The sequence below is a fragment of the Lathamus discolor genome, chromosome 5, assembly GCF_037157495.1.
Source record: "Lathamus discolor isolate bLatDis1 chromosome 5, bLatDis1.hap1, whole genome shotgun sequence".
NCBI lineage: Eukaryota > Metazoa > Chordata > Aves > Psittaciformes > Psittacidae > Lathamus > Lathamus discolor.
Genome location: NC_088888.1, coordinates 89,346,953 through 89,361,073, shown reverse-complemented (window position 1 = coordinate 89,361,073; position 14,121 = coordinate 89,346,953). Strand labels below are relative to the sequence as shown.

Here is a 14,121-nt window from a genome sequence, read left to right as displayed (position 1 = left end):
ATCCTCTTTAAGCACAACTCTACCACATTGTAAATAGTATTTTGTGGCTTCTGTATACTGTGGTATATAGTACACTGGGGTATAGAGCATACTGTATCTAGATATACAGATATCTGACTGTAGTTAAAAATTGCTTGAGAATAATCTTATTTATGTAATTACAAGATGACAAGATGCTTGGTACGAGTACCTGAACAGTGAGGGAGAGTCCCACTCCAGTGGCTGTCTTCTTGGCACTCCCTAGTAGAATTTCCTATTAGCTTTCGACCCGCTGTGCAAGAATAGTGAATTACAGAGCCATATGTAAATTTGTCTCCTGAAAGAACTGCATTGGCAGGTACCCCAGGATGTCCACAAGAAATGGCTAACAGAGGAAAGAGCACAATATTATACGATGCTTTCATAGCACAGAAAAGTACTATTATAAACTTCAAATATCAGATTGTTTCCACAAAACATAAACTTTTGTCTGCATTTAAAATCATTCATATTTTCAGTTTTGCTGTTGCTGCAGATGATTTACTGGTCATTTGTTAGATTAAACATAAACATGTAAAACTAACCCATGCAGTTTAGCCTTTCCACGAAAATATACAGAGCTCTTTCGTCATTAATTTTTGTTCATTGTCCTTCCTTACAAATAATACACACTATTTCTGTTAAGGTTGGGAAAGGAGAAACCCAACAAGGTTGCATTTTGTTTATATATTATAGATATGATAATGGTAAGTAGCTTTATAATATCTGTAAAATAACTAGATGCAGTCTAGGCAGTATAGAGAAACAAAAAACCTTAACCTGTCATCATAGCAATGTGTGGCACTACAGTGAGCAAGAGGAAAAGGGATTACTGATAATTTTTGTAAATTAGTAATATTTATGCTGAAGTTAATGTACTCATTTTGTTTGAGAAAAAATCAGATAAACACTTTTGGTACAGTATAACTTGCAAACAAGTAGTTCAGATGTTATATAAGGGAATACATGCCGTCTTCAACTGAACTAGAAATCAAATCCTGAATGTGTTTTTGTGTAAAACTTAGGTCATTCAGTAAAGAGAGACAAAACCGAAAGAAAATAAACTCTACATAACTCTTTTTCACTCTTGAACTAGAATTGATCATGGTAAAGGTGGTGTCTACTTTGGGTTCTAAATTTATCTCACCTACCTCTCCAAGCATTTTGTTCTATCACCAAAAGCAATCTTTAACCTTAAATAAAAGAGGAAAAGTCTCTCACTTGAAAAGACGCTGACTTTGCCTCTGAATAGATAAATAGATATTTCTCATAGAAGGAACTCTATTTGCTCCTTCTTCTAAATTTGCATTCACTGAGTGAAGTAAAACTGAGTTTTTCCTCCAGGGAAAGGATTTTAAATTCGTCCTCATAATATTTAGGATTCAGACAGTGACCAAGATCATCAGCAGAAAAGCAGCTAATCCAGGAGATGACTGAGGATTTTAGACACCCCCCAGGTTCATTTGAAAGTTCCCATGGCCTCAAACAATCATTCCCAGAGCAAGGTCAGTAACTGCTATTCTAAAGGGGATGGACAACTATGAATTTCCTCAAGCTCTGCCTAAAATCAGAAAGCCATGTAAATGCTATCAAACTTCTGAAATACTTCATGTGGAAAGACAGGTAGCTATTCTAGGTAATTTAGATACCTCATCCTCTTCTGCCCCTTGAATGAGTGTCCCTTCACACTGAGACCCCAGTCCTGGAAGGAGGAAAGGATCACTGACAGAGCTGGGCCACAGACATAATATTTTTTCTAAGATACAGGAAGTGAGGCACATGCTTGCATCAGTAATTTTACCAAATGAAAAATTCTATGAAAAAGAATCAAAATTCTGTAAAGCAAAAATTTTAAAATCATCTGATGTATTTGGAAACAAAAGTTTATTTCATTTATTATAATTCCTATAATAGCACAGTAATCCAGACATCTAATGTAAAAAAATTAATAGCGATCAGAGAAGAAAAATAGCTCAGTGAAAAAATGAAAGTCAGCCAAACTGACTTTGTAATTTTTTAGAGGAGACATGAAGCTCACTGAATTGATTATAGGGAATACTAGATTTAGAATAGAATCATAGAATCATAGAATAGTTAGGGTTGGAAAGGACCTCAAGATCATCTAGTTCCACCCCCCTGCCATAGGCAGGGATACCTAACACTAAAATTTCCTCTCTCTCTGAGGAAAAAGTGATGGAAGAAGTATGATGTTGTGAAAAGACCCTCTTGAGCAAAATTTTCCTACACAACATTTCATAGATTTATTCTCGCATACATGCTTCAGTACCACGAAAAAAACCCAACCCAACAACTCTGAGACAGGCGTTAATGGTCTTAGGCTATCAATCTAAATGGCAACATGTAAATAATAATTTTAGATTTCCCTAGCTGTTTTCAGATAAATAACAATACACCAAAAGGAGAAATTAATCTTAACTTTCTGGCATTTGAAATTATATCGCTATAGTTCCCTCTAATCCCATTTTTAATAATAAATTGCATGCCATCTTGACATCTTGACATCTTAATGTTACTTACTGAACTGTACAATTTGCAATGTGCTGATCCTAAAGTCTAATTTTGTTTCTCTATACATAGCTACACATTTTTTATTTTTTTTTTTTTAATCTATCATGACTAAAACTCATGCACCACTCCTTAGTGTTAATCCAGGTGAATGAATACTTACACAAACACTTTGGTAGTGATCTATCCCATAAGCCATTAGCTTTACAAGTCAAAGCAGATGAGCCCAGAAGATAAAAGCCCTTTTTGCAATGGTATGCCACACTTGTTCCATATTTGAAACTTTCAGGATAATTCTGCTGTCCATGTCGAATTGCATTTTCCACAAAGCCAGGATCAGAACAGTTCACCACTGTAAGACAGAATGTTCATCACTGATGCATAATAGTAGTGTTATCAATAAACTCTGACTGGGGTTTTTATTGATACTTCACTAGCAGCTCATGACTGTGGTCATTTGATATCCTCTGTGGTTTTTATTTCATTTAAATATTGGTATGTTGTCTTCTAAGTACATCTCTAGATATTTTTGCTTTGAAAGTAATATTACGATTTTACTCCAGTTCTTGTAAAAGTCTTGGACATACAAGTGGTTTGAAGGTGAAAGAGAAATTGAAGGAATTTTTTATCATTCTCTTGGCAGGCTCAGTTTGGTCTTCTATTTTATTTCTTTGTGAAGGAAAGCAAATTAAAATCAAATCAGTAAATAGTTACAATAACACTTTAAAATTTTCTTTTTAGATTTCCTGTAATGAGAAAAATTGCTTCCAACATTTACAAGAATGTTTTCTGCTATTAATATGTAGAACAGAAAAAGGAAGGTAGTAAAAACCCAAATATTTTACTCTAAGCACCTAAAAAAATATGTGCTTTGTAATGGCTGTTTTACATAAGGTATATCTGCTCCCCCAGTCCTTTGGTTTATATTCTGCAGTGAATATGATGGTTTGTTGGCAGAAGATTATGGTGAGACACTGAGGTCTCCATTGCAAACTCCTACTTTAACTATCTATCAATCTGAAAGCTATCTGAAAAGTTATAAATGCCTCCTCCACACTTCCCCTGTTTTCACTCTAAATATAATAGTATAAATAAAAAAATACTTAGAATATTATTAATATTATAAATTACAGCTCATTAAACAACAGCAAGAATCAACATTTCAAGTATATCAACCAGTTCAAATTAGTTTTCATGAACAAGAAACCAGTGGAGAAGAACATCAGATAGCATTACCATTTTAAACATAAGATATATGGAGACACTAATGAAATCTTTTTTACTCAAACGGTTTTCATCACACATCAAATTTAAATTTACCGATCAGTTAATACACTAGAACAAGTCAGCTTTTGCAAATGTTTATTCATTGAAAGAATATTTCATTCAATAAGTATATTAAAGAAATACTAACATCTTAAAATTTAATTTTGTGACAAAACCAGTTAAAGCTGTTTTTATTCTTCTTTCTCTTTTAAAGCCACAATCTTAAAAGCATTAAACATTTAAAATTTCATTCTTGCATTGGATTCTAGACAAGCATATACCTAGATCTAAAGAACATCCCATATGAACTCAGTTTTTTCCTTCATAACAATTGTTTTACTAGTATTTGGGTCTGGGAGGAAAACGCTCTTTGACGTGAAGCAAACCTATCTGCCATCCACTGATTGCTATTGGAAGCACTTAAGATAAAATTACACAGAAAAGCAAAGTACATTTAAAAATATTACAATATATACAATAAAAGTATTACAATAATGTACACAAAGCATTAGTAAGGCATTATCTGGACTGATGAAAAGACACAGTGGAAGAGGCCTAATTTTTATTTTCCTAAGGAGTAATAAAGCTACAGTCTCCTTATTGAAACTATTCCCATTCCATTTTATGGTGAATTCTACAAAATAATTCACCGGAGAAGTTACATTTACCTTAAACTGGAACAGTTTAGTTTATACTTCAGTTTACTACCATTTAATTAAACTTATTGTTATAACCTTATAGATATTATGCATAAATCAGACGTGTAGGTTAAATAAACAAATGTTTCCTCTGGGATTTTACTGATGGAAGCAAATACCTTTTTACCTCCTGATTTTTTTTTTAAGTCCTATAGAAGAGGAAAAAATGCAAAGTCCTAAAATCTCACTGCTCTTTGGAAGTTGTTAAAGATTTTGATGCAGAAGTTGCGTCTCTGTACTTGCTCTGAACAACTCTGAAAATTCCTGCTTCTGGGGATATATATTTAAGAGTACTATCGGGAGAAAATGCTTTATTCTTTTTATATTATAAATTCTTTTGCGCTGCTTTTTTCCATTATTACTAAGCACTGCCATCTGAGTTTAATTATTTCACTGGCAGTGTAAGTATCACTGTACAACAGGGACACAAGTGAAAGTCTTTAAAATAGGCCGCTGACATGAAGTCCTACCAAAGTATTAAGTTAGATCTAAATGAGCTCATATGTCTGTATTCACAGTGCAATTCTGTGTTACAGAAACTAGCACAGCTCCCAGAAGCCATGCACACTGCATCCCAATTAACCCTGTTTCTTAGGCATTTAGATGTGTTGTGTAGATGCTGCTGTAAAGCTCCTGCTTTTGGAACTAGCCTGCATCTTCTGCATAGTCATAAGTTGTTGTGCACAAGCATAAACTCAGTTTCTCTACATATGTATATGCTTTCCTAAACATTTGAAGCTATAACTGCATCAACATGAAGGAAAGAGCATCAGTACTTGTTCTCTGGCATGAAGTCATTTTGCTGTTGTACTCTGCTACCCTCCCAGCTAGGGTAAGTTTCTCTGGACTGCTCCTCAGGAATGGTCTTGCTTCCTATGCTAACCCCTGAACTCCTCTCTGAACAATTCCTGTGGATGTGCTCCTTGGTTCAAATGAGAAAGTTATTGGAGACAGGCACATAAGTACCCATGCCTAGGCACAGTTTAGTTTGAATATATAGATACATTTAATTTCAAATGCAGAAGTGAATATTTGGCAATCTATTTAGCTAAAATTGCTATTATACAGTAATGCAGTTATGATCCCCAACTTCACAACAACACAGTAATAAGGTTGTATGGATTATCTGTATGGGTACAGAATTGAACTCAGGCTTCCTGAGACCTATACATCATTTTTCAATGAAACTTCGTACCAGAAAGTAACTAGAATAAAATGATGCTTTTCCATTCTACTGATATCTACTTATTTTAGCAATCATCTTGATTACCAGCAAGAGCAGCTTTTTCTTTAAATGATCTTTACAGGTAAAAAAGTATTGAAGTTAATTGTCTTTTATGACTGCAAAAATCTTCTGGAATAAACTCGCAAAAACCCTTTAATAATTTAAAGGTGAATTAATATCAATTTAACAATATATTTAAAAGTTTTCTGTATTAGAAATTTTATGCTGGTGCAACTAGGGCTCGTTGAAGTATTTACCTAGATCCACAGGAAATGTTTAGTAGCACGTTTGGTAGCCTGCGTTTAGTATTATCCACACTGTTTTAACAAAGTATAGAGCATTAGAAATTGGTTGCAGCTTAAACAGTACATACACTATTACAGTAAGATGTCATTAATGAAAACACAAATATAGTGGAAATTTACATGTGAACACATATTACTGGACTTTTTTTTCCAAGCTAAAAGACAAGATTCATATTGTTTGTTGTCCTGGGTTCAGCAATAGCAGTCATTTTTCTCCTTCTTAGTAGCTAGTGCAGTGCTATGTTTTCATTTTTTGGCCTGGGAAGAGAGCTGATAACGCTGATGTTTTCTGTTGCTGCTCAAATCTTTGGTCTGGCCAAGGACTTTCTGAGCCTCATGCTCTGCCAGGGAGGAGGGGAAGCTGGGAGGAAGCAGAGACAGGACACCTGACCCAAACTGACCAAAGAGGTATTCCATACCACAGCACGTCATGCCCAGGATGTAACGGGGAGTTACCCGGAAGGGCTGGGGACTGCAGGGTTGGAAGAGGTATCAGTCAGTGCTTGGCTGGGGGGAGTGGGGTGAGTTATTGGTCGGCTGGTGTTGAGGTGTTGTTATTTCCTTTATCATTATTATTATTGGTGGCAGCAGTAGTGATTTGTGTTATACCTTACTTACTAAACTGTTCTTATCTCAACCCGTGGGAGTTGCATTCTTTTCAATTCTCCTCTCCATCCCTCCAGGAGTAGAGGGAGGGAAAGAAGGCGGGGAGTGAGTGGACGAGCTGTGTGGATCGGTTTAAACCACGACAGTACTTAATTTAGTTTCTTGTGCATTCTGCTCAAAATTTCTTTTGTAAGAATCCTCCTCCATACAATTTATATTTTTAGTTTATTATTCTGGTGGGATTTTTAGGTCTTGATTTTGTTGTTGGTGTTTTTGTTTGTTTGTTTGTATGTTTGTTTGTTTGCGCCCTGGGTTCAGCAGTAGCAGTCATTTTTTCTCCTTCCTGGTAGCTGGAGCAGTGCTGTGGTTTTGACTTTCAGCCTGGGAACAGCATTGATAACACCGATCTTTTTAGTTGCTGCTCAGTAATGTTTACTCTGACCAAGGACTTTGTGACTCTCATGCTCTGCTACGGAGGAGGGGAAACTGGGAGGAAGCAGACAGGACACCTGACCCAAACTAGCCAAAGAGGTATTCCATACCACAGCACATCATGCCCAGGATGTAACTGAGAGTTACCCAGAAGGTTTAGTTTACTGCTCGGTCGTGCTGGTTATCGACTGGTGGCATTGTATTCTCTTCCCTTGTTATTTCCCTTATCATTATTATTATTGGTGGTAGCAGCAGTGATTTGTGTTATACCTTAGTTACTGGGCTGTTCTTATCTCAACCCGTGGGAGTTACATTCTTTTGATTCTCCTCCCCGTCCCTCCAGGAGCCGGGGGTGGGGGGAATGGGGTGAGTGAGCGAGCGGGTTGTGTGGGTTACTGACTGCACTTAAACCATGACAGTTTGATTGTTTTTTTTTGTCTCAGAACAAAGTTTCTTGCTGTTTTACTTCTTTTCTCAGACCCTATATGTTAAATACAAACAGGTTATACTTATAATGCCATGGCTAAAATAACAACTGTTCAGAATCAGTGAAAATAAAAGTTACAATAGTGCTATAAAGGCATTAAAATTAAAAAAGTTCTGCATTAATTTCCATCTTAATTTCATTCATTTTCAATCACTTTGCTCCTATGAATGTTAGCACAGAAACAAAGATGTGAGTAAATCTGAAGACTGAAAATGATATATTTAAGGAAGACTGATACAATTAATTCCTGTAAAGACATGCAATATTTTCAAAATATTTCATCCTTAAGCTTTTGCATTGAAAGCCACCAGAAAGCATAGGTGGAATTGGTGGTTTGCCCTTTGTTTAACTCTTCTTTGTAATAAGAGCTTGAAAACAGAATTGTCTGAATAGCAGCATTTCCAACTTTTTTTCCTGGTTTGATTTTGTTCAGGTAAGCAAAATAAAACAACATTAAAGCCATTAATTTGGGCTCATTAATTAATGGGCTATCAGTTATGTGGATATCTCATTTGGGCATTGTGAGAACTCCAGAACACTGGAAATCACTATTTCTTTAACCACGATCGTGAATGCTTATTTTATTTCTAGATCAAAGTAGAAACTGTTTTATTTAAAAATAAACAGTGAAATGCTGTACAGACAAAAATCTTTAAAAATGAAAGTAGTAAACAGTGAAATTACATTTTAGAATTTGCTTAAAAGAAATAACAAAAATGTTTGTTCCATGGCAATTTAGTGAAAATCATTATTATTGGACTAAAATATACACTGGCTTAGTTGAAACAAAACATTGAAACTAACTGGACAAATTCTTCTGATTTTAATACTGGACTATTCTATTAGAAGAAAAACCTGAAAAAAATTGGAAATCTCTCCATGAATGGAACTCTCAATGAATAAAATTTTCAAAAATTCTCCCCATTCTATGGATTACTCAAACCTTTCTCTAGGTTTAACTTTTAAGAGCCACTCACAACAGCATTCACAACAGCTGTCCCTTTTATTAGTGCAGTTGAGGTTATTAAAATAACACAAAATAGAATATAACTGCTTAAAAGTAAAGCATTGGTTTAATGGGTAAGCCTGACAAGTTTGCTTCTGAAAAGCCAGTATTAGAAATTAAGAAAAAAGAACTTTGTTTCACGAAGATGTGCTGCCCTAAAGCTACCCAAAAGCAATTCTAACTGAATTATCTTTGAAACACACCGGGAATAGAAAAACTTAATTCTTCATGCAGGCCAGAAATATAGAAGGTTTAAGGAATATAATACAGACCCAAAGTATCAATTTGTCTGTGTGATACAGTGTTCTCATTCTTGTACCAGTAGTATCTGTTTAGCCAACTCAGTGATGAATAAAATACAGGATAATCACTCAGTGCACAACTTAAGCATGTACTCTCTGTGGCAAAGTTCTTGCTTCATATGTGAAGTTTAATCAAAACATTATGCAAGAGAATGCTGTCCAACAAGCTAAAAAGTAAACAAGCTTATGCCTACAGTGCAATTTAACATCAGCTATAGATTTTTAAGTATATATATATATACACACACATATGTGCTGTTGCTAAAGAGGGCTGCAGTAAGGATTACTTCAGAAAAGAAATTGAGTTGGCCAGCATACAGAAGTAAGGCAGTAGTTTCCCTGATTGCCTTTCACCCTAGAGACTAAGTTGTAAATCACAGTCAGAGTAGACAGAGATTGCTTTCTCTCAATGACAGCTGTCAAGCGTTACATGGGAAATGAATTCTGGCACTCTCAATTTAGTCTGCTGAGAAAAGCAGGAGAATGCTTCAAGTTTGCCCTGATGACTTTGGAACCTCACACTGAGTAGATTCAAACCCTCGAGGACAAAAAAGTGAAAAGACTACGTCAGAGTCCTTTAGGCAGTTTTCTGTTAAAAAGTAGAATGATCATCAAAAAGTACATAATTCACAGTATTTCTTCTCTTGTTCCCACTCTTTCATGCTTTCCTCCCCCCCCTCCCCCCAATAGTAACAACATTAAGCTTCTTTTTTAAATTTTCATGTCTGCTCAACAGTGATTTTAAACTTTTTTATTTGAAAAGTACTGCATTAATGTTGGTATCTAGAACACGTACAGGGACTGGCACTCACAGTGACTAAGAGTAGGAAATTCAGTCTGACTTTATCACCAATTCTAAGAAACACCATCTATAAAAAAAGCACTGCTTGTGAAAGCACATTTACAAAATTGTCTACAGAATTTTAGCAAAGTTTGGTGCAAATCAACAACACACAACAAGAACTTCTTACGGAGGTAAAGCAAAAACACCCACAACAAAACAACAAAAAACTCTTCACAGAATCACAGAATCCCAAGGGTTGGAAGGGACCTCAAAAGATCATCTAGCCCAACCCCCCTGCAAGAGCAGGGTAACCTACAGTACATCACACAGGAACTTGTCCAGGCGGGCCTTGAATATCTCCAGTGTAGGAGACTCCACAACCCCCCTGGGCAACCTGTTCCAGTGCTCTGTCACTCTTACAGTAAAGAAGTTCTTCCTGATGTTAACGTGGAACTTCCTATGTTCCAGTTTACACCCATTGCCCCTTGTCCTATCACTGGATATCACTGAAAAAAGCCTAGCTCCATCATCCTGACACCTACCCTTTACATATTTGTAAACATTGATGAGGTCACCCCTCAGTCTCCTCTTCTCCAAGCTAAAGAGACCCAGCTCCCTCAGCCTCTCCTCATAAGGGAGATGTTCCACTCCCTTAATCATCTTTGTGGCTCTGCGCTGGACTCCTTCAAGCAATTCCCTGTCCTTCTTGAACAGAGGGGCCCAGAACTGGACGCAATATTCCAGATGCGGCCTCACCAAGGCTGAGTAGAGGGGGAGGAGAACCTCTCTTGACCTACTAACCACTCCCTTTCTAATGCACCCTAAGATGCCATTTGCCTTCTTGGCCACAAGAGCACATTGCTGGCTCATGGTCATCCTCCTATCCACCAGGACCCCCAGGTCCCTTTCCCCTTCACTACTTTCCAGCAGGTCAACCCCCAACCTGTACTGGTACATGGGGTTGTTCTTCCCCAGATGCAAGACTCTACACTTGCCCTTGTTAAATTTCATCAAGTTTCTCCCCGCCCAACTCTCCAGCCTGTCCAGGTCTTGCTGAATGGCAGCACAGTCCTCTGGTGTGTCAGCCACTCCTCCCAGTTTTGTGTCATCAGCGAACTTGCTGAGGGTGCACTCAGTTCCCTCATCCAGGTCATTGATGAAAATATTAAACAGCACCGGTCCCAGCACCGACCCCTGAGGGACTCCACTAGTCACAGACCTCCAGCTAGATTCTGCGCCATTGACCACAACTCTCTGCCTTCTTCCTTTCAACCAGTTCTCGATCCACCTCACTACTTGATCGTCAAGCCCACACTTCCTTAGCTTATCTATGAGGATGCTGTGGGAGACAGTATCAAATGTCTTACTGAAATCAAGAAAAACTACATCTACCGCTCTACCATCATCCCTCCACCTAGTCACTTCCTCATAGAAGGCTATAAGGTTGGTCATACATGACTTCCCCCTCATAAAACCATGTTGGCTGTTCTTAATGACCCCCTCATCCTTCATATGCCTAGTGATGGAGTCAAGAATAAGTTGTTCCATCACCTTTCCAGGGATGGAGGTAAGGCTGACCGGTCTATAATTACCCGGGTCCTCCTTCTTGCCCTTCTTATAGACTGGTGTGACCTTTGCCATCCGCCAATCTTCAGGCACCTCGCCCGTTTCCCACGACTTACCAAAGATAATGGAGAGTGGCCTAGCAATGACCTCTGCCAGCTCCCTCAGCACCCGTGGGTGCATTCCATCCGGACCCATCGATTTACAGATGTCCAGATTGCATAGCTGATCCCTAACCCAATCCTCATCTACCAAAGCAAACTCCTCCTTTGTCCTGACTCCTTCTGGGGCTATAGAAATCCGGGGCCCTCGGGGAGAGTCTGCAGGAGTAAAGACAGAGGCAAAGAAGGCATTCAGCACCTCTGCCTTCTTTATATCCTCTGTCTCCAGGGCACCCACTTCGTTCAGCAGTGGGCCTATATTGCCTCTTGTGTTAGTTTTATTTGCTATGTATTTGAAGAAGCCCTTTCTATTGTCTTTAACCCGACTAGCAAGATTGAGTTCCAAGGAGGCCTTAGCTGTCCTAATTGCCTCCCTACATCCTCTAACAACTGTCCTATATTCCTCCCAAGCGGCCAGCCCCTCCTTACATAGTCCATAAATTCTCCTTTTCCACTTGAGTTTGCCCAGCAGCTCCTTGTTTAACCACGCCGGTCTCCTAGATCCCTTACTTGATTTCCTACTCATTGGGACGCTCCGATCCTGAGCTTGGAAGAAGCGGTCCTTGAATGCTAACCAACTATCTTGAGCCCCTTTACCGCCTAGTACACTTTCCCATGAGACTTCCCTTAGCAGTTGACTGAAGAGGCCAAAGTTGGCCCTTCGGAAATCCAGAACTGTGGCTTTGCTAGATATTCTATTCCTCCCACACAGGATCCTAAACTCCACCATCTCATGGTCACTGCAGCCAAGGCTGCCATTGACCGTCACCACTTCGACCAAACCCTCCTTGTTGGCGAGTACTAAATCTAGCAGCGCTGCTCTCCTAGTTGGTACGTCCACCATTTGCATTAAGAAATTATCATCAATGCACTCGAGGAACCTCCTAGACTGTGAATGACTGGCTGTGTGAGTCTTCCAGCAAATATCGGGGTAGTTAAAGTCCCCCACGATGACTAAGGCATGTAGTCGCGAGGCTACTTCCAGTTGCCTGTAGAAAGCCTCATCAACTCCTTCGTCCTGATCAGGAGGTCTGTAATAGACCCCCACAACTGTATCACCCATGCCAGTCTGTCCCTTAATTCGTACCCACAGACATTCCACTTGCTCCTCATCCGACCCCGGCCAGAACTCAATACATTCTAGTTGCTCTCTCACGTAAAGAGCAACTCCACCACCTCGCTTCGCTGACCTATCTTTCCTAAAAAGGACATAGCCATCCATGACCACATTCCAGTCATGTGAACTGTCCCACCATGTCTCTGTAATTGCCACTAGATCATAACCTTTAGCCTGCACACAGACTTCTAACTCCTCCTGTTTATTCCCCATGCTGCGTGCATTGGTGTACAGGCATTTCAGGGAGCCAGTCCTAGTACCCTTTTTCCCCTGCGGGACAGGGTCTAAAAAGCTATCCTTTCCCACAAGTGAAACAAGAGATTGATAGTCCTCCTTAGCCTGCCATCCTTCAATCCCTAGCATGTTCCTCTTGGGCTTGTCCCCAACAGGCCCAGTTAAATCCCCTCCCCCCTTCATAACTAGTTTAAAGCCCTGTCAATAAGCCCTGCTAACTCCTGCCCCAAAACCCTTTTTCTTCTCTGGGACTGGTGTATCCCGCCTGTCACCAGCAACAACTTACAGCTTCACTTTGCTAAAGTCTCAAATACCTGGGAATCTGACATTTTGTTATTTTTTTAATGGGGGCCATTGTAAAGTGATTTTATTGTAATTCTGCCATGTAAATCATAAACCTACAATATTTATTTAGGAAGCAGACTGTTTCATATTTTTACATATATTATTAAAATCTATCCAAAATCTAGGTCCTGAAATTGTTTCTGATGACCAAAGAAATTTTCACTGTTTATGCCGTATAAATGTTGCTGATCTTAGTGCAAATTAACACTAATAATTTGCTAAATAATATCGTGGTATAAACAAGACCTTAATACATTACTAGATTCAATGAAGAATATAGTTCATATTTGTTTGCTTGTGAGATGAAAAACTAAGACACACATCACTTTTGTGTTCCAAAATATTTGCCATTATTATAAATATGCCAAATACTCTTTCATTGTGACCAAAAAAAAAAAAATGCAGTCATGCAGTCTGCCAAAGTGCTCTGATAACTAACTAGCTAGCTCTATACTAAAATAAAAATGCAGTAAGAAGTACGATAAAAGACGTTCCATGAACTTGCAGTTATTTTTTTAAACTTTGAATGGTTTTGGTCCAACTTAAGTTTATAAAGGAACACTTTCTTTGGAACCCCAGATTAACTAATTTTAAAAGCATGTAATTGTCTCTTGGATACTTATGATAGCTCTTCTTTCTATTCCATCTCCAGCATGAACACAGGCATCACACTAGCTGGTAGCTATATGTATGTCATTACCTGCCATTTGTGGGCATCTATATGCAAATAGTATCAAAACATTAACTTTTGTCATAGTACTACAAACTCTGAGATCGTACTTTCAAGTTTTTCTTTAGATCCTTCTTGATCAGAGCACTGTTTTTCACATGGGAGTGGAATTCTATTCTGTGGCCTCAGTAGATGCTCCTACTGCCTTTTGAAACGTCTTTGACAAATCTCTAGGCAGATACCGCTCCAGAGAGGTGCCGGAATAATTGTAAGTCCTGTGTCATCTCTGCAGTTTCAGGTAAATATCTCAGACACTGTATGACATCTCCCACAGCATCTCACCTTTTTATTTAAGAAATTGAACTCCAGCTCTAAT

At 38.4% G+C, this 14,121-nt stretch overlaps 1 protein-coding gene across 1 annotated transcript in view; it reads right to left on the bottom strand.

Moving 5' to 3' along the window:
• CSMD1 (CUB and Sushi multiple domains 1) overlaps positions 1 to 14,121 on the bottom strand; it is a 1,149,005-nt gene that overhangs the window by 38,373 nt on the left and 1,096,511 nt on the right. The window contains exons 55-56 of the mRNA XM_065681530.1: positions 2,708 to 2,896; positions 191 to 364 (exon numbers count right to left, since the gene is read on the bottom strand). Of these exons, the coding sequence (XP_065537602.1) occupies positions 191 to 364; positions 2,708 to 2,896 (363 nt within the window). The remainder of the gene's footprint in view (positions 1 to 190; positions 365 to 2,707; positions 2,897 to 14,121) is intronic.